Source organism: Rhea pennata, chromosome 2 (genome assembly GCF_028389875.1).
Source record: "Rhea pennata isolate bPtePen1 chromosome 2, bPtePen1.pri, whole genome shotgun sequence".
Lineage (NCBI taxonomy): Eukaryota > Metazoa > Chordata > Aves > Rheiformes > Rheidae > Rhea > Rhea pennata.
The window spans coordinates 120,013,439-120,039,420 of NC_084664.1; the positions used below are offsets into that span (position 1 = coordinate 120,013,439).

Consider the following 25,982-nt stretch of genomic DNA (forward strand, 5'->3'; position numbering starts at 1 on the left):
GTTTTCTGCCTTACGAGTGCATCTTGGATGTCCACTGAATGTAACTATCTAAAAGAGGTTTCCTAGAGTTTTTTAAATTATTTTTGTAGTTTGCTTAAGACTAAATTAAAAAGTAAGCTGTACTTCATTTTTGTGGACTTAAAGCTCAGCTAGCTTCAAATAGATTGGTAAGTGCAGTTTTAAGTTGTCCAGTTTACAGCTTAAGTCTAAAACCCTGACAGATTGATTTGTCTGAGATGCACAAGAGACTTACAGAGTAGCTATGCATTTTTAGCAGTTCCATAGGGGAGAGAGAGCTGCTCCCGTAGAAATTTCAGTTGAAGTACGCTCTGAAGTCAGATCAAGAGCATTGAAGCTTCTTGCACATTGTATGTAGCAAACTCACTGTCAACTTTTACCTTCAAATTAGTAGTGAATATGAGGCTATGTTAGCTTTGATAGCTGTGCTACTTTTAAAATCTGATCCTGCGGATACTTAAAAATAAATAGGCAGGGATTTAATGAAAAGTTCTTTACAGAATAGTATTGGACTTGCACGGCAAATCACTTGCCAAATATCTTGTTGCCTTCAGTGAAACTTAAATGACACTTTGCCAGAACACTTAGTCATTACTTCTTACCAAGGGATTTTTAAATGCTTAATTTCAGCTTTTTCCTTCAGCCTTCTTGGCTAAAGGAATTAGTTTGTTTTGCTTTCTTAAAATAAAACTACATTTCTTCTCTGCATTGAGGAAAATGTATGGATGTCCCACTTTTGATTGGAATGCTGAAGAATATGTTTTGCTTTTGACACTTCTTTTGAGGGTGCTTGTATCTTTCTTTGTGATGGGAAATAACTGCGGACAATTAAAACCTTAAGTATGGAAGTTTTTGAAAGTTTATACAGACTTAATAAAGTTAAGAACGAAAACATAGCAGTCCATCTCCTTTATATTATTCTAGTCAAAAAGAACCTTTTTCCTTTGCTTTTTTGAATCATCAAATACAAGTTTTTTCCCTCAAAAAGCTTTAAAGTCCAAAGAAAAGGCTTATGGTGCTCACTGTGCTCTTGAATGCTGGTTTTGTAGTACCATATTTTATTGAAAAATGATTGTGATTTCCCTTCTACTTTCTTCAAAATGTACCTTTAAAAAAGATAGGTACAGACACTATTTGTGCTTGTTCTAAAACTATATAGTTTGGTATTCAGTACCACTGAGGGTGCAGATCAGATCCTTAGATGTGGGCAGAACTTCGTCGATATGGTATCCGCTGAGTTACTGTGCTTTTATTTGTTGGTGCTTTTCGAAATACTGTTGTTTTACTAACTGGTAAGTCCTCCTGTCTTCAGAACATATTTCTATGTTCAGAAGAACAAAGGTGACTTTAAAGGCAGAATAAAAAATATGTTTGGCAGTGAAGCTATTGTGATAGTAGACAGTGCTTTTTTAGTTATATTGATATTTACTGTATAGATTGTAGACATTAATATTACTTTATTCTAATACTAATTAGAATCTTTATCTATAAAGAATTCATCATCACAGTATAAGCTTGTATGCAATGCTGTGCTTACAGAAGTTAGGACTTGCAACAGTCTGCAAAGAAAAGGAATTGCATGAAGTTCCTTATAAATATCCTCTTGTTTTCTAGCAAGGAATTTTCCCATTTTCTCCTATGACTTTCAGAACTGTCCTTCATGACTTTACAATCATCAATCTTAGTTTGTCCCTAAATCATTGCTTTTATTTTTGCTTAAGTCAACTGACCTTCTTTTATGCTTCCCTTTTGCGCCATTTTCTTTCAGTAATTTTATTAAAATAACACAAATCTTGCTTTTGTTTCAACTTTACATAGTAGTCATTTTCAAAACCCTTTATTAGGGAGAACTATATATTAACTCCTCATCATTATCTGTTTGTTTGGAATAAAATGAAAAAACCCTCTTTTAAGGAAACAGAAAAGCTCCTCCTTGTCTTTGTGGTTGCCCATTTGGGCTTGTAAGTTGAATCAGTTGGGAAATAGTATGAATTTCAACTGTTTGATATTTTTTTCATAGGATAAAACCACAGACCACTAATCAGAGAGGAAAAGAACTATATTATGATGAAAAAAATTGCAAAACTCCCTGTATACTTTACAAGAAAAAACTCTTGAGTTCATGCTGTCTTCTATTATAATTGTATAGGTGTAAGTGGAATTTTATTGAGCTGTTACATGTTTTAATAGGTTCATTTTGTTGGCAGTTGTATTTAATTACTTGTATGCTAGCTAAAACTTGTGACTTAGTTTGTATTATATTATAAAGAGCTGTATGAGGAATAGTCTTTGCGAGTGTTTTTATGTGCATAGTTTCTTGTGTGTCTGCTTTGTCCGTAAATATTTAGTAAAAAGTAACAGATGGTATTTTAATATTAGCCTTATTCCATGTTACAGAATTAAACATTAGATTTTGAAAAGGGCTATAAATAGTGGTCAAACATCTTCCTTTATTAGTCAGCAGAGTGGCAGTGTGTATGGCATATGTTCTTCATGGATGAATACAGTATAGTAGCTACAAATATGGGAATCATCATCTTTAATTCCACTGGAGACTAGTGTTGTTTACCTATCAAGAGGTTAACAACTAATCTGATATTTTTAATTATGTCTTTTTTTTTTTTTTTAAATGGTAGAGTAGAGATCGGGAAGAAAAGGTATGTCACACTGAAGAGATGATTCCTTTCTTTGTATTACTATTTTCCTGAAAGCTGGAGTGGCGTTCTGGAGCCATATTTTACCCTAAGCTTCTGATGTGCCCAGTACAAAATTTAAGCAAGTCATGCACTCTATATAACAACCATATCAGAGTACAAGTACATTTGAGATTTTCATTCTATTTCCTGGTGATAAATTTGCTGATAATAAACAAGCAGGTGAGTCTCTGGCGTACAGAGCTATAGCTAGTGTTCTCCATAAAAGGAATGGTAGGCATAAACCTTCTGCGAAGGATTAGCATGCGTACTACCGTAGCTAGTGAATGTTATATATTGATGTGATTACTGATGGTATTTTCTGCATTTTGGGACATATATAAACCGTAGGATAATATTTTGAAAATTTGAAGGAGGAAACACAGAATCACAGAATGGTTGAGGCTAGACCTTTAGAGATCATCCAGTCCAAGCCATCTGCTTAAGCAGGGTCACGTGGAGCTGGTTGCCCAGGGCCCTGCTGAGACAGCTTTTGAATATCTCCAAGAAAAAGAATGACTCAAGGTAAGCCTGTTCTTTGTGTAGGCTTGAGAGTGCTAAAGAGCCAAAGCAGGCTGATGGGAGCATTTTTGTCCCATGTTTGCTAACCTGTACAACTACTTTAGACCAAGAGTCCAGAAGGATATGAATGCAACTCTGAAGAAATCTGCAGATTTAAAGGGAATGAGGTCTTGGTAGAAGATAGCTGTACAATGGAAAAAACCTGAAGATGCAATTTTTTTTTTGTTGTTGCTTTTGTTTTTTTGAAGTCTAGGTTAGGCACTTCCTGGAGATTGACAGTATTTTGAAGGGTAAACATTAGTGTCAGCTCTTAATTAATTTTTTTTCCTAAACTTTTCTTCCTGTTTCTACGGGAAGCAGAGCTTCTGCTTTAAGAAAGGTCTAAAGTCACTATCTACTGGTAGTCACAAAAAAATTCACAAATTCACAAAAACATTCAAAGCTGGAGGTGATAGGCAAAGGTACTGGAACTTATTTTGTCTATTGGAGAGAGCGCTGCATATTTTTGTTTTGAGATGAGTTTGAGATATTTGAGGCATTATATTCTAAGACAAGAAAAAGGAAGACTGAACTTTTCCATAAAGAATCATCATCATTAGACCAAATAATTTAATTTATAAAAAGAAGGCAGCACCTGGAGAAGTGAGTTGTAAAAACTTTGAGCCATAATTGCGGTAGGACTTACTTGTTGAAGTTACAGTCACTTATCATATATTAGTCCTCTCAGTGATATCCTTGGCTCTTTACATTAAGTCTCGGAAGAACTTAAATATGCAAGGGAAAAATGGTGATGAAAATGGTTTGCTTGTCCTTTGGGTTTAGGAGAACTCTGGAGTTTGTAATACTTGTAATTCTACTTAATAGCCCCTCACCCTAAAGTAAGTTGGGCTTCAGATTTTGCACTATATTGTCTTTAAATCTGTTTGTGCTGCTCCTGTTGGCTTTAAGGTGAGATTTTTATGCGAAATCAATGTTTGATTTAAAGTACTTGAGCCAAACATGTTATAACATTGTAGACTCCAGTTACAATTCATATTACTTGAAGATTGTAATAAGAACTGCAAAGATTACTAGTTTTGGAATAAATGCCTGGCTTGTTCTTTGAGGGGTAGAGTTGATTTCAAAGAGGAAGATATCTTCGCAAAAAGTAGAGCTTGTTGCATTTATTTTTTTTATATATAGTAAAATCACACTAGAGAGATTTGCAATTTAGACTTGGATATAAGTAACGGTACATTTTTAATAGTTGCTATGAATGGAAAAATAAGGGTTAGTGGGCTAGTAGATAGGAATGAACTTACTTGGTTGTTGAAGTATGTACCTTACCAATATAACAGCTCAGAGAAGAGTACTTGTATTGTATCACCCTTTACAATAACCTGCCTTCCCTATTTTGTACTGTGAAAAGTACTGAAGTATTACTGAAGTAATACAAGTTGGTCCCCTGAAGGTTGTCCATTCTGGCCCCTTGGGTCAGGCTGCTCAGGGCCTTGTTCAGTCAAGTTTGGAATAGTCTTCAAGCCATTGTGCTGTTAGCCATGCTGGCATTGGGTTAACTTGCTATTGCAAATTTGTTGTCCTATTTTGTTGTTTTTGGTAGCTAACTTTGAGGGAGAAAAATCTGTCTGGCCTTGAACGACAGTACTGAGGAGACTAATTCCGTAGTTACAAGAGACTGCATTTTTCATGCTGCTTGACGTTTATATGTCATTCACTCCCTAACTGTAGCAGTCTGATTAGCAGTCTCTCATCTCGTTTATCCATGTCTCATCCGTATCACACACATTCCAGTATGCATGCTACTTGTCTTTGCAAGCAAACGTAAAGCATGTAGCTAGGGTTTTTAAGACCTGTTGCTCCTTGGGTGGGATAGGACCACCCTGCTTGTACAGTCATAGGCTTTGCTCCAGAAATTGTGTAGTAATTTCCTCCATTGGAGTTGCTTCTTTCCTTTGGATCTTATTGGGTTTAAATCTGTAACTTTTTCCTCTGTTAAATATATATTGCCTTGTAGAATATTCAGGTCTTGAAAGAGCTACCTTCTTTTATTGAACTATGTGCACAAAAAGTGGAAGGCATCCAAATAGTTGTGAACAACTTTAAACCCTAGAAATCAGAAGGAAAATCAAATAGGCATTAAAAAAAAATTCATGCTTCAAGTACTTGAAAAGAATGTACCCTTTGTTCTTCTGAATTTTGTGATGTTCTGTAACTTTTTCAGCTTGACACATACTGATACATTGTGTATCACAGCTGCATGGACAACACTCTTTGAGAGTGTATTGCCATATTATCACGTTGTCTTATTGTTTTTTTCTGAGGCCACAGTATGAAATGCAATTAAGAAGATTTAGAAATCGCTGAGGGGGAAAACCCTTCAAAATGGAATTTAATCTTTTAAAGAAGCTTGAGACAAACTGCTGTCTAATGCGAACTCCCTTAGGTTATGTGGAAAGCTAGGAAGAAAAAAATGTATTTTAGCTTACTTTCTGTTACTAACTTGTCCACAGAAGTATTCTTGGTGGCAGTGTTTTGAGAATTCTTGTATGCTATTAGATGTTCACACTCTTGAAAAGGAGGGAGCTGACGGATGTTGTTGCCAGGCTGCTCTCCATCATCTTTGAAAGGTCATGGAGAACTGGAGAGGTGCCTGAGGACTGAAGAAAGCCAGTGTCACTCCAGTCTTCAAAAAGGGCAAGAAGGAGGACCCAGGGAGCAACAGGCCAGTCAGCCTCGTCTTCATCCTTGGAAAGGGGATGGAACAGCTCATCCTGGATGTCATCTTCAAGCATATAGAGGAAAAGGTGATCAGGAGTAGCCAGCATAGATTCACCAAGGGGAAATCCTGCTTAACCAATCTGATAGCCTTCCATGATGGCATGACAGGTTGTGTAGATGAGGGGAGAGCAGTTGTGTACCTTGACTTCAGCAAGGCTTTTGACACTGTCTCCCATAACATCCTCCTAGGCAAGCTCAGGAAGTGTTGTAGACGAGTGGACTGTGAGGTGGATTGAGAACTGGCTGGAAGGCAGAGCTCAGAGGGTTGTCATCAGTGGTGCAGAGTCTAATTGGAGGCCAGTGGCTAGTGGAGTTCCCCAGGGCTCAGTGCTGTTCAACTTCTTCATCAATGACCTGGATGAGGGGACAGAGTGCCTCCTCAGCAAGTTTGACGATGATACCAACCTGGGAGGAGTGGCTGATACACCTGAGGGCTGTGCTGCCATTCAGAGAGACCTGGACAGCCTGGAGATTTGGTGGAGACAAACCTCCTGAGGTTCAACAAGGGCAAGTGCAGAGTCTGCATCTAGGAAGAAATAACTCCATACACCAGTAAAGGCTGGGGGCTGACCTGCTGGAAAGCAGCTCTGCAGAGAAGGATCTGGGCCTTCTGGATCAAGAAGGCCAATGATATCCTGGGGTGCATTAGGAATAGTATTGCCAGCAGGTCGAGGGAGGTGATCCTGCCCCTCTATTCAGTGTCCAGTTCTGGGATCTGCCGTAGAAGAGGGACGTGGAGCTACTGGAGAGAGTCCAGCATAGGGCCACAAAGATGATTAGGAGACTGGAGGATCTTCCCTATGAGGAATGGCTGTGAGAGCTGTACCTGCTTAGCCTGGAGAAGAGAAGACTGAGGGGGGAATCTTATCAACGTGTACAAGTACCTGAAGGGAGGGTGTCAAGGGGATGGGGCTGGACTCTTTCCAGTAGTGCCCAGCGACAGGACAAGAGGCAATGGCAGAAATTGAAGCACAGGCAGTTCCGCCTGACTGTGAGGGGGAATTTCTTCCCTGTGAGAGTGACAGAGCACTGGACCAGGTTGCCCGGAGAGGCTGTGGAGTCTCCTTCTCTGGAGATACTCAAATCCTGCCTGGATGCAACTCTGTCTACCATGCTGTAGGTGACCCTGCTTGAGCAGGGAGGTTGGACTAGATGGTCTCCAGAGGTCCCTTCCAACCTTACTGATTCTGTGATTCCGTGAAAAGCGTCTTCTAGGAAGCAGAGTAGAGAATTTTGCAGACTTGTAAAACTAACCATATAATTGAAAAAGATTAATGATGCCCCTTGGAAAATTGTCCACAATGAAAAATGACCCAAGAATTCTTGGTACATTAGCTTTCAAATCTCGCTGACTTTAATCTCCATAATAGTAAGGAATGAAGGGCATCTGTCAGTGTTTAAGGAAAGCACTTATGTGTTTTGTACAGAGACTATTTCACAGGCAAGTTTGTATGTTGGAGAGCTTAATGTCTGTTTTTCCTACCCAGGGAGATACAGGAGAGTAATACTAGTAACTAGCATGGCCTGTTTTGGGGGGTGAAAAAAGCAGGAAATCCATAGCGTGTTAATGTGTCTGTCTTCACAAATTAGGGAGAAAAAAAACTGATCTCAAGCAGTATCTGTGCACTCTCTTTTGTGGTTCCTGGCACTCACCTGCTCCTGTGGTGATGTAATTTGGGAACTAGATCAGTGGAAGAGTATCCTTAAAAGAAAGTAAATAGCGGTTGCCTCTCCATCTTCAACATCATGTAGGCTGTCCTTGTGTTTTTAGACTACGTATTTAGTCTCTGCATGCAGAGACTTAACGTCACTGATATTAATTCTTGGAAATTTTGATTTTTTTGTTAGCACTCAGCTGCTTCCTGAGCTATGAACATTCCTGCTGCAGCTTTTTGAATGATTGTTTTCACTGTCGTCATCTTCCTCAGACAAATCAAATTAGGCCAAGAGTGAAGAATATAAAGTGGGATAATGATATTGAGGGAAGTGGGGAATCAAACAATCAGCAAAAGAACTTGGAAATGGGAGTTTTGCTGTTTTTAACCCTTGTAGTTGGCATTGAGTGCTAAGATATAACTAGGATGAGATAAAACTTTAAAAACAACGTTAGTAAGTGTACAGGATGATGGAACAGTATTTCTTACTTTCCAAGGGCAAGTAGTTGGATTCCAAGGGTGATTCGGAAAACTTCAGTGATTTCTTAATGAGGAAATCAGTGGAAAAACCACTGAAACCTCTCCTAACCCTCCCCCCCGATTGTACCTCAGCAAACAATGACAAGGATTTATTTCTCAGTTTTCCTTATAACAGGCTTTTAACATGCCTCAATATGAGGATAGACATAATCTTTTGCCCAGGCTGGGTCGTTTTGAAGGAGTATTCATTTTGAAGGGTGTATGTGGTGTGTGTTTGTGGTTGGTTTGTTTTTTGCTCTTTTTTCAAGTTTGTGTGGCTTATACTTTAAAATAGTTACATATAAATTGCTGCTGCCTCCTCAATTCCTATGGTATCTTACTTAAATATATTCTCTTATTGCTTCTCTGATTTTGCATTTATTCTTGAAGCACTGAGAAGAGCATCGTATACAATTAATTTTTGTGTGTTTGAATTTAGACTGTATTTGTGCATTCCTGGGTTCAAAAGCTAATTTGATCCTAGGTCTCCTGTATGAAATCCTACTGCTGTGTTTGTGGATCACCACTACTGGCTACTTTTCTTCTTGTAATAGATGCATATATTTACATTTATATACTTACATATAAAGTATGTATGTATGTTTGAAAGCATTTTGCTCAGTCTTTGTCATTGAGATGCTATAATTAACAGTTCCAGTTTCTGAAGCAGCAGATTTACTGTGAGATTTATAATTCCTGAGATTTTGTCACATTGGAACAACCATGCTGTTTGTTTGCTCCAGCAAAGTTGGAATTCAAAACTATCTTTTGTTATGACTTCCCCAAGAATAAAAGTTTCTAAATGTACAAAAGAAAATGATGACTTTATTCTCTGTTCATTTACAATACAGATGTTTCTCCAGCATCTGTTTAGATTAGTCTCGGAGAATGTGTGGTGGTTTTTTGATTGTTTTCTCAATTCTGTCAAATTTGGTAAATCTGTTGGGAGATACGAGATGTCTTTCCTCTGCTCTCCAAGAAGACATGGTGTTGATTCTTAGATTTAAATAACATATAGATACTCCATTTTAAATAGCTTAAATCAGGAAGGAAAGAAATTCTAAGTGTTTTGGCTTTTGCTTTTGTGTATTGCAGTCTCCTGGACTGGCTAAAATATATTATTGTTCATACTTCAGTTGATCATTTGGTTATCCTCAGCACAATGTAATTGATGCCCACTGCTGAGCACTGGAACATCATGGAAAATTAGCAGACATAGTCTGTATGAGACTATACTCTGAGGGCATAATAAGTATTAAGAAAATCTATAAATCTTTTGTATACAATTTTTGAATTGCTGGCACTTCCTCGCAGATGAGGCAGATAAAATTTCGTTAAGCTTGCACATGCTGTGAATTCAGCTCCAAGTCCTTGTCTGCTGAGCAAAGCCTACAAGGTCATGAATTGTGAATATGAAATTGAGTGCCCATGAATCCCTACCAAATTCACATGCTGTGCTGAACATCTTCAGTCATTGGATTAACTTAATGGAAATAGTAATCATCATGAGAATTCTCATTAGTGTTTCTTTTCTTTGAGATTTTCTGGTAATTTGTAGTAAATTACTGGAAGAGTTTTATTTTGTAGCAAACAAATCTTTAAACCATTGCTTGGTTATTTTGTTCTGCTTTGTTCTTACACTGGTTTGAATACAGTTTGTAATTTTGCATGGAATAATTATTCTCTCCAGTTAATTACTTCTGAATACTTGAGAAAACTAATAGATTCACTTTTTGTGAATTTGGTTATTCGTCTGTAAAATGTTTTTCTTCATATTTTGATTTCAGGTATTCATTGCTTCCAAAATGTTTGTTGCCTTTGACCTGCTAGAAGGCTGTTTTTTACCAATTGTGTTTCAAAAGTGATAATCCTGAAAAGCAGTCAAATTTAGTATATTATAGGAAGGTATATGAGTTTCACTTTGTTATACTTGGATATTTTAATCTAACATGTAACGGGAGACTTATGATAGTCTTTCACAGGTCAGGGAGAAGAAAGATGTTTCCATGAAGGAGGATAGGAGGATTTGTGTTATTCCATTTTCCAAGGCTTTATGGGAATAAACTGGCATTTTATTTTGTTTATTTAGTTACTGGATTAAAATACTTTGTTCAAAGTTGTAGAGTTGAAAGTGAGAAAATTGAAGGTTTTGAATATTTTCTTCTATGTATTAGAGATAAGTCTTGTGTGAACATTCCACTTCTGTTGCTTTGGCAAAATAGATTTGTTCTGTAAAATTAAGATTTAAATATTGTTCATTATTAAATAGTTTCATGAATAGCAACAAGGTCCTAATTCTGTTCTTTTTTCCTCACTGAAGATAAAAAGATTGAGATAAATTCTTTGCAGAATTATATCCTAATATTGTGAATGTGCTTTTAAATCAATTTGCCTACTCAATAACAGAACTGGAGATGTTTTCAGAAGATTCTGAAGGTGCTGAGTGTTACCTTTTGTGTGACTGAATTAATAAAAACTTTGCTTTTAATGTGTAGAATGTTTTGGAATGGAGAAGTATACCAGATCTGAAAGATGCTTCCCTTGAAGACTTACTGAAAATGGTCCAGATGCATGAAATCTTGACTTGTAATTTAGTGAATGGAGCCTATTTATGTGATATAAATTTTATTAAATTTCTTCTTCAGATGGCATGTTTTGTAAAACATGTGCTTCTGTTGTAGGTTCCTTCAGAGAAACGGGAATCCTTTGCATCTATGTTGAGACGCTCTCCTTTAATTCAGCTGGGACCTGCCAAAGATAAAATTGCCATTGGTCAAATATTCCATACTGTGGATGATGATCTTTATATAGATTTTGGTGGCAAGTTTCACTGTGTGTGCAAAAGACCGGAATTAGATGGAAAGTAAGTAATAAAGTTGTGGTAAGCAATTAAAATATGTGAAGGAGAAACTAAAATAGTTAGATAATTGGACTCAGTCTTTTGGAGTGAGTTTTATAAATTTTATGGTTTAAACTATGGAAGTTAAAATGTCATGCTGAATGAATGTATTACGACAGACCTGCTTAGCTCAGAAATCATTTTATTGAATGCAAATTCTTTTACAGGTTTGCATTACTGTTACCTATGTTGTGGCAACTTACAAAGGCCAAAGCAAGTTACTTTTGTTTAAAGTGTGATTTGTTTGCAAAACACTAATAGTGGGTCTGAAGTCGTTTGCTGGTATTTTCTATTTTGTATTCATTTGAATATGCAACTGCTCGGAATTTTTCTTCCCCTTTGAAATGCATATTGGCTGCAAATTGGTAATGAGTAGTTGGACTGAATAATTTTGTTACAGAATCTGACATTGTGTTCATGTAGGATTTGTCTTGTTGCTATTTGATTCAACACAGCTAATTTTTATTTTCCTTCTTAAGCATGAGTACATTTTTCTAATTTTAGATTCAGTGTTAAAGAAACTTAGTTATAATACTGCTCCAATTACAGATAAAATCTGCTGAGCTTAAGCTGTTAGCTCTAAAACAAATGTGAGCTTTTTATGGTGAAAGTAGTAAATCTAATCCGTCTCTTCTGTAAAATAGACTTAATATTTCTTTTTAGGAGGAGAAGCCTCTCCTCTGTGATTTTTCAGGAAGAGAGCATTACAAATGTGAACAGAATGCTGACTAATTCATTATTGTTTTCTTGAGTCTGCAGAGGCAAGCTTTTTGCCCTATCTAGTTCATAACTAGAACGAATCCGGGAGCTTTCCTGAGGGAGAATATCCAAAACCACAAGGTAATGAGAAAGAAGAGTAGTGCAGGGCCAGTTTTCAAGAGCAGCTCAGGAGGTTGAGGAATATTGTTAGATCCACAGGTGTCTATCCAGTGGGTGTCTTAAGTGTTGATATAGCAGTTAGATTTTTAGATGTCTTTTAATGATTTGATCAAGTTTATTTTTTTTCCTTTAGCACTAAGCTGAAGCTGAGGCTTTGAGATACAAATGAATACTGGAGGCTGATTATAGGAGGAGAGCTCCAATTGAGTGCAAACACAACATGCTAGATGCAAACTCTGCAGCAGCTGCAATGGAGAGGGAGCTCTGCTTTTTAGTTTTAGAATTTTCCTGAAGAGAGACCTCTGTCTCTTGTCTCATTTACACTTGTACAGTAGGTTTGACCTTCTGACCAGTAGGTATTTTGACACTGAAGACGGGATAAATTATTGTCATCTCAGTTGTTAAAATGACCATTATTGAAATATTTGGAGATTTTGTGAATATATAACTTCAATCCCATCTGAATGGTAAGCCTTCTGGGACAGGAACCATCTTAAGCTAAAAAATGTACACGAGATGACAGGCCATGGAGTTTGCATTTTATTTGTATTAATTTTGTTCTACTAGATAATTGGTGTTATTGCACTGTTCTGAACTAGAACTATTGTGCTTGCGGATTCAATAAAAAACGGTAAAAGATAAGCAAGGAAAAAAAATCTGGTGGAAATCACATTTATAAGGTTTTGAAACTCCCTCCTTAACATTTTCTCATTATGTATTATTTAAAGATACTGTGTACAGTATATCTACAGAATTAATAAGATGCTACATTTCCTTTCAAATATAGCTTTAAACTGGTGTTTGATTCCTCACAATAACACCTTGCTTTCCCATGCAGTTGATCTTTACGAACAATAAAAAATTTCTGGTCTATTTAATTTGTCTTCAGGATACACTAACATTTAGTTTTTAATATACTGGCAAAATACCTTTTTACAGATTCCTGCCTTTTAAATTCATTCATTCATTTCGTTTTTGCAATCATTAGGACGTTTGAATTCGGGAATCAAAGCCTATGATCATGAGACTTCTTGTTGTTTGAAGAAGGCTTCATCTACTTCCTCCTCCTGATCAGTCAGTCTGTGGCAGACATCCACCATGATAGTATCTTTGTTGGTATCCACTCTGATTCTCACCCGTAACTCTCAATTGTGTCTCTGCATTTTTCATAGTAAAGATGCATTCGTTTATGCCCCTTCCTTGCATAGAGTGCATCCTCCTTTATCTTGTCTCATGTTTGCTTGCTTGCTTTGCCCAATGTTCTGGGAGCAGGCAGTTTTTTGCGTTGTCTTTAGGTTCCTAAGAGCGGTTTGTTCACCTTGTGAATGCAGAGCCCGGCACTTGCTGTTTCCTCGTGTGCTGTTAGCATCTCATTTTGTTGTCTTGCTCTGTTATACTTGGGTGACAAGATGAAGTGTGGGAAAGAAATGTATTTCAATGAAATTAATTCTAGTAAAACTTGTAGGCAGACAAGTGGTTGGTCTGCCTGTTCTCCTCTTTTCACTTTTCTACTCTTGTCAGTCTCATAATACTGTGTTTCTTTTGGTGCTCATTGCGCTGGTGTTGTGGGAAATGAGACCTAACCAAGCATTTGTCAGAGCAGTATAAGGCCTTCCTGCAGCTATTTCAGAGTAAGTTGCCCTTTGAACACCTGGAAGCTAAACAAGGGACTGAGAGGATCCATGCGAGTAATTTTTTGGCTGTTTGTTCTGATGATAAAAAAATAAGTAGATTCAAATAAAGTTCTCTTACGTTTTTTCCTCTCTTTTGAGTGGCAGTGGAGAGAGGGAAATAAATGGTCTAGATATTTTTAATGAAATAAAATTTGGATCTAAAGTTGGTTCACAAAATGGTACAGGCGTAACTTAGAACATCGAGGAAGTGGTGGTTGTGGTGGTGATTATGATGCTCTCTATTTCTGATAGATTTACAGTATTCATCTAGGATGTTGGAGACTGATTCGAATCTCCTTTTCTACATCCAGGAGCTTGAACCTGTCTGTGACTTCTCAATTGTTTAAAAGTCCTGTGGACTTAATCCTCAAATTTAAGTACTTCCATTGGAAAATTTTTAAATCAGTCTTGCCCCCTTTTTTTCCAATTCATTTTATCTGTTTCTAATCTGGCTGGAATTTCTAAAATTTTAACTGGATTTACCAAAAAATGCTGTTGCAATCTTTTATTTTTATTTGTTGTTAGATTGTAGCTTGTCGTGAGGTGCTATCTTAATATCATATGGTTGAACCAGTCCATTGCTAAGTGAATTTTAAGTGTCTTGTTTGCGAAGTAACTGTATAATCCAAAATTAGAAAACTGCTGTCTAAACTAACTGCATGTATCAATAGTATTTAGATAGTATGAGGTTTGGATTTCTCTACTTATTTAAAAAGTAGGGGGAAGGATATGCTGCCCCTTGTACCATTACTTTACTCTGCTTAATTGGTGATGGCAGCAGTTCATTGCTTTACAAACTAAAGTTTGCCTTATCAAAACAAATACAATCTTTTCATATAACGGCCTCTTAGTAAGCGTGAAGGCTTTTTGTCTTTGGCTGTTTATGCACCCTTAACTGACTTCTGTTTGTAAGGCAATAATAGTTTTGGATAACCAAAATAAAGACTAAAACAGTACCACAGTATCTTGTCCCAAGACACAGAAGTAACCTAATAATATTTGCAGTGTGTGTTTAGATCTGTAACTTACAGTGGTGAATGTAGTAAGAATTTGTTACTGTTTTTTTGATTAATCCATTTGCTGACTAAAGTGACTTTATAGTCACTTATTACTTGTATGTTATCAGTAGAACGATTTACTTTTTGTGAACTATTTATCATTTGTGCCAAGCAGAAGAAAGGACATTTTAGCTTACAGATAACAGATGCTTTCCTGAAGGCCTTCAATTCAGCACTAAGGAATCGAATTTAATCTTCAAACATGAATACCATGATGCGAAGTCAGTCTTGAGAGCGTAGCTGTCCTAGTTACCTGTATTTTAATGCTGATATTTGGTTTTTAACTGTGGTGTCTTTTCAGGTGTTCAGCAACTCCACTAAAATGTTATTCTAGAATCTATAGTGAGGGAAAAACAAAACTCCTCTCTTACTAATTAAGTGAGAAGGCATCTTTGTAAGGATGCGTGCCTTCCTTGGACACTTGACTTTGTTTGGGAGTTCTCACTAGAATTAGACTATTCTGTTTGGTACTATAATCCAGTTTGCTTTTTCTCATGTAATGTGTTGTTTGCTCTTTGAAAGTGCAGAAAGTCATTTGAAAAGAAACAGAAGAAAACTTGCTGGGGGTTCTGGTCTGGAAAGCTGATTCTTTTTAACAAGCTGCTAGGCCTAATCTTCCTGGTTCTGATTTCCTGGAGTTCAACTACTACATGGCAATATGAAAAGATTTTGTTCTCAATACTGTCCTAGGTAGAACAGCAGCTACAGAAAATGTTTCTGGGGTGAAAAATTTGAAGTACTTACCTAAAATACATTTTTCTGCCTGTTCTTCTAAAGTAAATCTCAACCTTTTTGAAAATAAATAAGCAGAAACTGTTTAGAACAGTAATGATATAAAGTTGAAACTGATTCAGGATTTGAAGGCTAGAAACCTGCTAGCTATTTCCTCTTGCTTTTTGCTGATTGTATCTTTCTTTTCTATACTCACTGGAAAAACTATTTCATAGTTTTGGAAAACATTTCATTATCAGTATTCGTTATGTTGAGATCGGAAGCATAGGTCAGGTTGCTTAGAGACCAAAGAGAGTGTTGGTAAAATATTGTTGGAGTCAGGCGAGGATGTATTTGCATGTAAGTATCAACAGCAGATTGTGGTTTGGGATTTATTTATTATCTGCACGATTGCAGGATCATTTTTAATATGTGAAAATAAACCATAAATGTTAGAAACATGTTTCTTGATGCATTCATTTTAATGCATTAGATCAGTGTCATGCCAACAATGTATAATGAATTTCTAATTACCCAGCATCTATATGAACAGAAGAAAGGGTCTCTAGAAAAATATGGATAAAATAACTTTTCAAATAGTGGAGAGGAAAAAAGTGGTGTTTGTTTCCTTTTTTTGTTGTTGTTGTTTTTTCTTTTCACATGTTGTGGAAATAAAGCATTAAAGAAGAAACCATCTGTCTGAGATCTCCAAGAGTAATACTTTCATCCATGGCGAAGGGTGTTGTTACAACCTGTTTCTGCCATTATCGGATGGAATTTTTAAAAATCAAAGTGTGGGAAGGGGGAGTGCTGACACTGCCTGTTGCTTGGTCTGCACCATTAGCGACCAATTCCCAGTAAAAGTACAATGGCTTTCGGCAGTTTTCTGAAATGCAGGATTGTAGGACCAGCTTCCAAAGAGGATTAAACTGTACCTTCCCATGCCAGAGTAATGAAGCTTTATTTTCAAAGACTGCTGTAACCCTGCAGCAACTCCAGTATAATCAGGCTATAGGATCAGAAAGACACTTCCCTTATGTTTGAGAATACAACTGGTGCAGGGATTTCCAGTATATCCTGTGGCAATTTTACTTAACACCTTTTATACAGCTCGTATTTGCCAGACTGAAATAGTTGCGAGGGAAGAAATCATATGATGCTAGTTGTGATTTAGAACGTGACAGTTTAATGAGCACCATTAAACATTACCTAATGTTTTTTCTCTAAATTGTGTCAAAATATTTATGTCGTTTGAATGGTTTCCAAGGTGAATTTTATTTGGGAAACATCTTAAAATTTTGCTTTTTTTTCCTATTTTAAAAATATTTTGTAGATAATGGAGAAGTAGAATTCAAATAAATGGCTTTTTTTTCTAGTAGACTAATTTTATTAAGGCTGTCTTTTTTTTTTTTTTCTTTTAGTTAGTGGCAAGTGAAACTTCAAAATATTCTATAAGATTTAAAAAAATGTTTCAAAAAATCCAAAAAACTTAACAGCTGTATTTGGAGAAAGATACTGAAGCCCTTTCCCATGCAGATAAGACAATGTTTGGTTTAGCTCCAGTTAGGTACTGTGTATTCAACAAAGTTACTGCGCATTAGGCTAGAGGGTGAATGTGGAGTTAACTACTCCATTATGAGTCTTTTACAATTAGTGTGTGTTTCAAGTAGAGTAAGCTGCCTCGCACAAAGCACAGAGTAGGTTACCTTTTGAGCCCAAGGTGTTTACACAAGGAAAGTTGTCTCTATGTGGTAAATTCTGTGGAAGCGTTTAAAGAGACAGTGATAAAGACATAACCTTTCTAATGTTTTACTTGGAAATTATGCAAAGACCAGACAACTGGCAGGAGCCAGCCTTTTTTAATAACTAATGGTGTTGTGCAAGTACTCCTGTTGACTGAGCTTCATTAATCTATTTAATGCTTTGTGACTTTTCTTTTGTTAGTGGTTTTTCTTAGTAAAATTATTTCAAGATTTATTTTTCACTTGATCAGTGGTAGCTACTTGATTCATCAGTAACCTTAGAAAAAGAAGACAGCATCCATTTTGGCCAGAGAAGAAAATTTTAAGTATAACTTGCTTTCACTATAATGATTATTTTAACTCTTATAGTATCATGCGTATAAAGAGTTACAGAATACTTAACAGTTTTTGTTAGCTGGAACTGTAAAGTAAATCCTGTTTTTCTGCCAGTTAAGCAGGCGGAAGAGAGCGTATGGCAAGTTTTGCAGCTGAGCAGGATCTTTTTAGTGGTGCATGGCAGACTAGTAAGTAGACTGATCACTGTTTCTGTGCCCCAGATACAGCTAGAGAGATCATCTGACTTCAGCAATTAATTAGCTGTAGTGCCATTCATAACCCATGCAAACTGAGTAATTTATCCTACTGGAAAGAGGTACTCTAATATAATGTATTCAGAAGTATCCCACAGAAGCCTGGTCTTACTAACAGGCAGTCAGAGAGGTGGAGAAAATAATTTTCTCTTACGCTTCCAGTCATTTGTTCATACAGCATGTGTGGATCACTGTATTCATTGTAAAGTGCAGATTGTAGTTATTTTTAAACTTAAACTTGCACCTTATTTTAAAGTTCATAGCAATATTAGGCAGAAGTTTGCCACTGTGACCACACATCTGTTGTCTTCATTGTTGCTTCTGCTTTGGCGAGACCTCGGAGCATAATGCCAGCCTTCCAGGTCCCTGTTTTCTTTTTGATCCTAAGAGTTTGACTCTCTTTCTCGTACATTCTACTTTAATTTTTTTTTCCTACAAAAAACTGCTGTAACTGCCACACCATAACATGTGTGACAGTGTAGTCCTTTTTGTTGCTCTCTCTTCACCTATTTTTCATTACCTCCTCTTACTGTATCTGGTAAGTCTTTTAGTTTTCCATCTTTTATCCTGCATTCCAGCTTCTCCAAAGGAAAACCTGTGAAACATGACGAGAATAAAAGTAAAGAACAGCATACCCAAGCACAGTAGAGCAAGATGTAATTGGTCAAACCTGCAAGTCCCCATACTGAACTTTGACACTTGAATGTAACTCAACTTCTGACCATTCATGCATAGTTTTCATTCCATTTTTTCCATGGAATCGTCTGAGAATCCATGAGTTTGAACTCTGTTATTTTGAAGGAGGAGGTAGGCAAACAACAGCAAAAACAGGACCAGCCTGTGGTACTTTCTGGCTTTCCCAGATGTTTCCTGAACAATTTATCAAAAATTATTTGAATTTATTTTAAAGATTTCAGTTCTATGGGATTTCTAGACATTTGATGGAATCTGCAATATATATCCATTAGGTAAGCATCAGTACTTCTAGAAATCTCAGACTAGCAGGAGTTAGGACAGAATAATCCAAATTCAAAGAATGACATTGAACTTGTGTGTACTGGGTGGTATTGTCTGCTTAACAGGCACGTACGCAGTAAAGCCTCTGAAGAATTGAATTCACAAGGTATGTGTAGAATGGTAGTATGTGACTACTCACATACTTTTTGGAGGGGAACACATGGGCAGAAGCACAGTTACTAGCGCAGGTGAAGTGAGGCATACAGTGCTCTGTGCTTGTAGAAGGTGGCATATTTACTGCCTACAGCTATATCAGTAACTGTCTCTAGGTATGTGTGTAAGGGGAAATCGAGCACAAAACGCTAGTTGCTTCAGAGGAGAATGAGCATTAATACAGATATCTTAATAAAATTGTAGAATAATGTAGGTTAGAGGGAATCTCTGGAGATCACCTATTCCAACACCCCGTTCAGTGCAGATCTGACAGCAGATCAGATTGCTGAAGGACATGACCAGTTACGCTCTGAATACTGCAGGATGGAGTTTCCAAATTTCTCTGGGAAACCTGTGGCAGTGTTTGACAACCATTACCATGACTTTTTTCCCCTGATACCTAATCTGAATTATTCTTGTTACAAGTTAAATCTGTTGCCTTTCACCCTGTCATTGTGTACTGCTGGGTATATAAAGGATCTAGCTCCATCTTCCCTGTACCTTCACATTACGTAGTTGGAGGCAAGAATAAATTCCCTTAGCCTTTCCTTCTTAAGACTGAACAAAACCAGCTATCTTAGTATCTCCTTGTATGTTGTGTGCACCGGCCCTCCAGCCATCTTGGTGGCTCTGTACTGGACTAATTTCAGAGCCTAAAAGTGTATGCAACTCCAGATGTGGTCTCACAAGCACTGAGTAAAAGGAAATGATTACTTACTAGCCTCCTAACTGCACTCTTGCTGCTGCAGCCCAGTATGCAGTTAACTAGAACGCAGTTAGCGTTCTTTGTCTCAAGGTCATACTAATCACACGTGTTCAACTCGTTGTCCAGGCAGACCCTGCAGAGCTATTTTCTATTCAGTTAGTGCTAATCTGTACCAGTGGATGGGGTTCTGTCCCAAGCGCATGGCTTTGCCTTTATCTTTGCTGAACTTCATGAGGTTTGTGTTGGACTATTTCTCCAACCTGTTAAAGTCGCTCTGAGTATCATCCCTGCTCACCTGCCTGCTCCCTGGTCTGATGTTATCTGCAAGTTTGCTGTCAGTGCATTCCATTACATCATCCACATTATTAATAAGGGTGTTAAACAACATTGGCTCTAGTATCAGTTCCCAAAGGACATCACTTGTCGCTGGCTGGCTGTTGGACTTTTTACTCCTTATCACAGCTCTTCAAGCATGTAATCCTGCCGGATTACCACTTGCCCTTTGTCCACTTATCCAGTCAATGCTTATGTAATTTAACTGTAAGGAAACTGTGGAAGATTCAGAAGCCTTGCTAAAGTCAAGGTAAACACTCTCCACTGCTTTCCTTTTGTCCACAGAGCCAGTCTTGTTGTGCAAAGCTGTTAAGTTGATCATGTATGATTAGCTAGTGATAAATCTGTTCTCGCTGTCCCCAGTCGTCTTCTGCTTTATGTGCTTGGAAATGGTTTTCTGGAGAATTTATTCCATAATCTTCCAAGGGATTGAAGTTAGGTTGACAGATCTTGCCCTTCTCACAGGTGGGAGTGAGGTTTACCTTTTTCCAGTCATAAGAAACCTGCCACAGTTGTGATGTTTTTTAAGGTAGAGAGCAGCTTTACAGTGATGCTAGCCAGCACCCTTGAATATGTTGCATCTGATTTTACAGACTTGTCTGTGTCTAACTGGGCGTGCATAGTGATGTATCCTGTTCTGCTTTAAAATACTGACATTATGGTAACTTTACTGTTTTCTGCCTGGGAGATAAGACCAGTATGAAAGAAGGAAGGAGGGAAGTGGACTGTACAGCAGGACTTTGCAGTAGGAGAAAATAGAGCTTCAACATGGAGAACTTTGTGATCATCCACTTGTGATTACTAGGGTGCCCTGTAAATAGGTGGATAGGGGGAGAGAAGATAAAAGTATCCTGGATTGGCGAGGGTAGAGGGGGAGAGAAGAGGAAAGGTGTGTGTTTGGAGTTGCAGAAGGCTGTGATAGAACCCTTATGTAGACAGGTAGATGTGAAGGTGCTAGAGAAAGGCTTGCTCAAGAGGAAGAGAGTCCCACACAGGTCAGGTGAAACGTGGAAGACCAGAGCTTTCCCAAAGGAGCCAGACCCCTTAGAGAAACCTGGCACACTCCCCTTCCATACCGAAAGGGCTTCTTGGTTCCTACGCGCTACAGGAATTGTGAACAGCTGCTTCACACCTAACCTGGAGTCTGTAACTCCAAGAAGTCCCTTAGTAGCAGTATGCGCTGTTGATAGGATGCGCGTGACAGTGGAGAGGCTTAATAATACTTTTTCTTCAAGTACTTGTTTTTTCCTTATTCTGTACAGCTGTTTATTGGAAATCATGCTGTTTTGGCAGTCTGGCACATCTTGCAGTTTTCATGTTAAATTTAGTTTTGATGGAACTATTTCTGCTAAAAACAGTAATTAATGTGATAAAGGAAATATTTCTTGCTGTGTAATGCTGACTTTTGTTTTATAGTAGACTATTTCCATTTTGCCTTTCATTGACAGCAGAATAAAATCTTTCTGTAATACGCAGTTTCTGAAGGAAAAGAAGGAAATTGCTAACAGTATAAGAGTGATTTTTTTGCAAATAGAATTTTCAGTTTCTTAAAGATGCAGTGAAAACAGGTCACAGAAAGGGACTAAAAACCTGTAGATATGTCTTTTGTTACTAAAACATATTGAAAATAGTTTGTTTTTAACAGTGAGGTATTTCAGATTTTCATCAGGAAATGACCTAGCATAATTATGGTTACTTATTAATGTAAATTTTAATTTACACTTGAAAATCTTCTGCTGACTGCCTTAGTTTTTCTCTGAAACTAAATTCATGATGGTATCTGAGCAGAAAATAATCTAGAAAAAGTAGCTTGCATATGGTATGTATGTGCATGGAGGAGGTTTTTATTAGTTTGTGTTAGTGGCATCTTAAATAAGGCAGAGAAAAGAAAAAAGCCTTTAAAGGAGGGCAACAATAAAAAAAAAAAAAAAAAAAAAAACTTAATAGACTTAATCTATGTTGCAGTAGTTACCAGTAATAATGCTTCTGCTCTGATATAGTGAACACCTTACTGAGTCAATTACAGAATTGCATTTGATTTCTGTGGTGTAGTTCTTGTGTAGAAAAAGCTCAAGGTCTGCTGAAAAGTATTGTTGACTATCACTTTTGGTAAGTGAGAAAAATGGAAATAATGACTATACTAACATCATTTCCTCAGTCTGTCTGTATTCTCAAATTATTGCTGATAATAGATCGTCAACATAAAATTTGTGTTTTCTTCCTTTGCTCCTTCCCTCTGGTAATTTCTGCTGTAGCTCTCATTCCCAGTAGTTAGCTCTTTTTCTCACAGGTTTTTCTGATAGTAACTACATTGTACATACTCTTACAATAAGTTGGAGAAAGTTAGAACCAGTCTCTTTGGTGGAATGAAATACCTTATATCCTTTGCTGTCACTATCTTGTTTATGTGCTCCGTTGTTACTACTTGTACTGATGCTGGAGCCTTTTCCAGCCTTGTGGTCTGTATTTTTTTTCCAATACTGATCTCTAATATGTATTTGTAATATATAATTGTACTTTGTAGTTACAGTTTTATATTATTACATCTATTTAATATTATAAAAGTTAGCACTGTTAGAATTTGCAGTTCTGTGTGTTTTTAAGCAGTTACGTAGAGGTAGCAGCATTCTAGCAGTGTGTGACATGTTCTTATGTTTTTGGGAAGTTCTATAAATCCTTTTTGCTACTTTCTACATAATTTAAGTAAAAATTGCATAATTTACAGAAATACATATTAACATCATCTTACATAATTGTCATGAAAACTTAGCTGGCTATGCACACAAAATTTGCTCTATTCCTTTGCCATCATGAACTCCTTTTTTTTTTTTTCTTTAAAGTATTAAAGAAACTTAACTGTAAAAAGAAATTAGTAGTGTAGGTAAACAACCTACATAAGTCTGTGTTTTTTTTGTGGGTGTAACTTCAAATGATTCAAGTCCATCAGTGCCACGTTGCTGACTTCTGCATTTATGGTGTCAAATAGCCATACCAAATGGAAGCAGTCTTGGTACTTCCCCACTTCTTTCTTGCCGTCCTCATCCTCCAAGTTGTCCTGCCCATCAGGTCAGAACTTACATAATGGAGGGTAAAATTCCTCTGCAATCTGAAGGATGAATTTAGACCATCTCTATTCTGAATTGTTGAGTAATTATGACCTGGTCAAGTTTGCTGCAATGTAAAACAAATCATGCACTAGCCTAAACAATGCAAGTGGTGCCACTGTGTCTGCTGTCAAACAATTTCAGCTTTTCTTTTTAAAAACATGTACACAGAATAGCCATGTGATTGCAAACTTAATCTGTGCACTTCAGCAAATAACCTCTAACTTTATTTATAGCAGCATGCATTTTTGAAATTATAGCATTTTTATTCCCTGTAGACATAGCTTATTATTTACTTGGTTACTTTACAGTTGTGACTGTTCTTGCCACCCACTGTATATCATTCTTCAGTGGTTATTTTCAACCACAAATTGAGGTATTGTTTTTTTGTAGTTCTGTAATACACAAAGACTGTATTTCCAGAGTTCTTTGAACCCAAAGTCTGTAAACATTTTTGGGGCAATATTGTAAATTTTGCATCATAGATACTTTAGAGTTTAGTTAACCAATACCTGTCCCATGCTATTACATTATCATTAGTACAGTTCATCTGTACTAATGATAGACACTGTGCTGCATTCAGTGTGAAGTGTACATTACAGTTGTAGAATTACTGACACATTAGTGTGTGCTAGCCTGCAAATCACTTTTTTAAAGCATTGTTTTCACTTCTGACAGTAGTTTAAAGTAGCAGAGAGCTATGAGATGTGATGGTTTTTGGAAGAAACTAGTAATATTTTCACCAATGAAAGCTTTGTGCCAGCTCTGTCCTCCCAGGGTATCATGATATATGGGAGATGGAATATGCTGTATAAAAAGAGTTTTGAGAGAACAAAGCAGTCTGTAGGTAGCCTAGGGCTTTTTTGGCAGTGTCTGAGTCTGTAAATACTCATTAAACCACAATTTTTCTCATATGTGGACGTGCACACGCACATGATAGAAAATAAAGCTTGGGAAACTTATTACTGTGTTGAGGCTTAAGTGTTTTCGGTAGAAGATGAGGTAGGTTAACTCTCTTTTTCTCTCTACTTGAGCTGGATGTCAAGAACTGCGGGAACTAGAATTATAAACTCACGATTTGGCAGAAGATTTAAAACTTTCTAATATTCTGTTTTGAAATTTATGAGAATATAGGAGTTAAATCTCTTCATGTAATCTATGTGGAAATCCATTTTTTCCCCAGCTTTGAGAAAGCCTTGCAGTTTCCTTGCAAGGAGAAGCTCTCTTACTGAAATATTTTAGAGAAGTGTAATTAATTACCTCAATAGCTAGATAATATTCTAGGAATCTCAGCCATCCCAGATGCAGAAGATAAATGATTTTAGTAAAAATCCTAACCTCCCCCTCCCAACCTGTTTCAGTGACTAGTGACTCCTGGCCGATAGCTGAGGAAGTAGTAAAGTGCCAGGTGTACAGCTGATTGAAAATAGATATCTTTACTTTCCTGGAGTACAGACTTGACTAAACCCCACAGCAGAACAAGGTACAGCTGTTTCTGACTTAGCCATGGTACAGGAATAGGTCAAACTGATCAGAATCTAAGTGCTAGATGAAAAGAGGTCCAGGTTACTGAAGCAATATAACTGCTTTATTAGATTGGATGTAACTGTGCACTAAACCTTCTTCTTAATATAATAAATAAGTTCAGCTGCAGTGCTGTGCTGATGGGGCCTTTGATTCCAGTTTGGGAGCCAGCTTGACGTGTGCTAGCTTATGGTCTCTGCATTGCAATCCATTGAGAGGTGTAGACTTGCCCAGAGACAGACGCTATTTAGTTTCCAAGTTGAGAAATTGGATTAATTACAGTTAAGACTAAATGTGAATTACAGGTCTTCATATAATACAGATTTTGTTCAAGAAAACTCATGCTATCATATAACACTAAACCATGGAGAAGTAATTCTTCGTCTCTCTGGAATAGTTTCAGTAAGATGGTCTAAGAAGGGAATTAGCTAAAGGAACATTCTGTAGACAATATATTGACCTCAAGTTGCTCAGAAATCATGAGTCAAGTGTCTCACAGATTATAATGATTTTAAACTAGTCATAGTATAATTGTTTTTTTTAATATCTTCTTGGATTCATTAATGTTTGGGTTCACATCACAATTTTTTCTTACTCTGCAATCTTTTTAATTAAACCAACAATTTTTAAAAGATAATTGAACTTCTTGTGTAATAGCATAACTGGAAAGCTAAGACTTTAAGACAGACACCAAATATAAAATTGTGATTAACTTTGTTTACATTAACAATTTTGAGATGTTCAGCAGACTCACATCAATGATTTTATTCTTCTTAGCCTGCTTTACAATATTAAGATTAGTCCAGCCAGAGGACACTAACTAGGGGTGTACTGGGTCCAGTACTGTTTAACATCTTCATTTATGACCTAAATGATGGGACAGTGTGAACCCTCAGCAAGTTTGATGGTGATACAAAGCTGGAGGAAGTTGTTGATAAGACCACATGGTTATGCTGCAATTCAGAGGGACCTGGGCAAGTTGCAGAAATGCGTTGTAAGAAATCTCATGAAGTTCAACAAAGGGAAGTGCCACGTCCTGCACTTGGGGAAGAATAACCACATCTACTAGTATAAGCTGGGGGCCAACTGACTCAAGTGGCTCCTTCCCTCTCCCTCTCCCTCTCCTCACAAAAATACCACAGTGTCTTTGTTGCCTCTGTTTTCGTGTGCATTTGTGTAGGACTAGGATTTGAATAGAAATTGAATATAATTTTTATATCAAATATTTTGAAGGTAAGGAGCAGAGGTAACAGAAGAACTAGAAGGAACACCTAGGGTATGTATAATCTCCCTTACTGAGTAAAGAACTTCTGACAGTGCAATCCCTGCTGTTGTTTTTTGCTTGCCTAATTTTACTTAATTTCCAAGATTAAATTTAAAATCTTAGGCAGGTATTGTTGCTGTACTG

At 37.0% G+C, this 25,982-nt stretch overlaps 1 protein-coding gene across 1 annotated transcript in view; it reads left to right on the top strand.

Annotated features, from left to right (window-relative positions):
* Positions 1 to 25,982, top strand: part of TPD52 (tumor protein D52) — a 126,241-nt gene that overhangs the window by 48,278 nt on the left and 51,981 nt on the right. Inside the window, exon 6 of the mRNA XM_062570255.1 lies at positions 10,867 to 11,048. Within this exon, the coding sequence (XP_062426239.1) occupies positions 10,867 to 11,048 (182 nt within the window). The remainder of the gene's footprint in view (positions 1 to 10,866; positions 11,049 to 25,982) is intronic.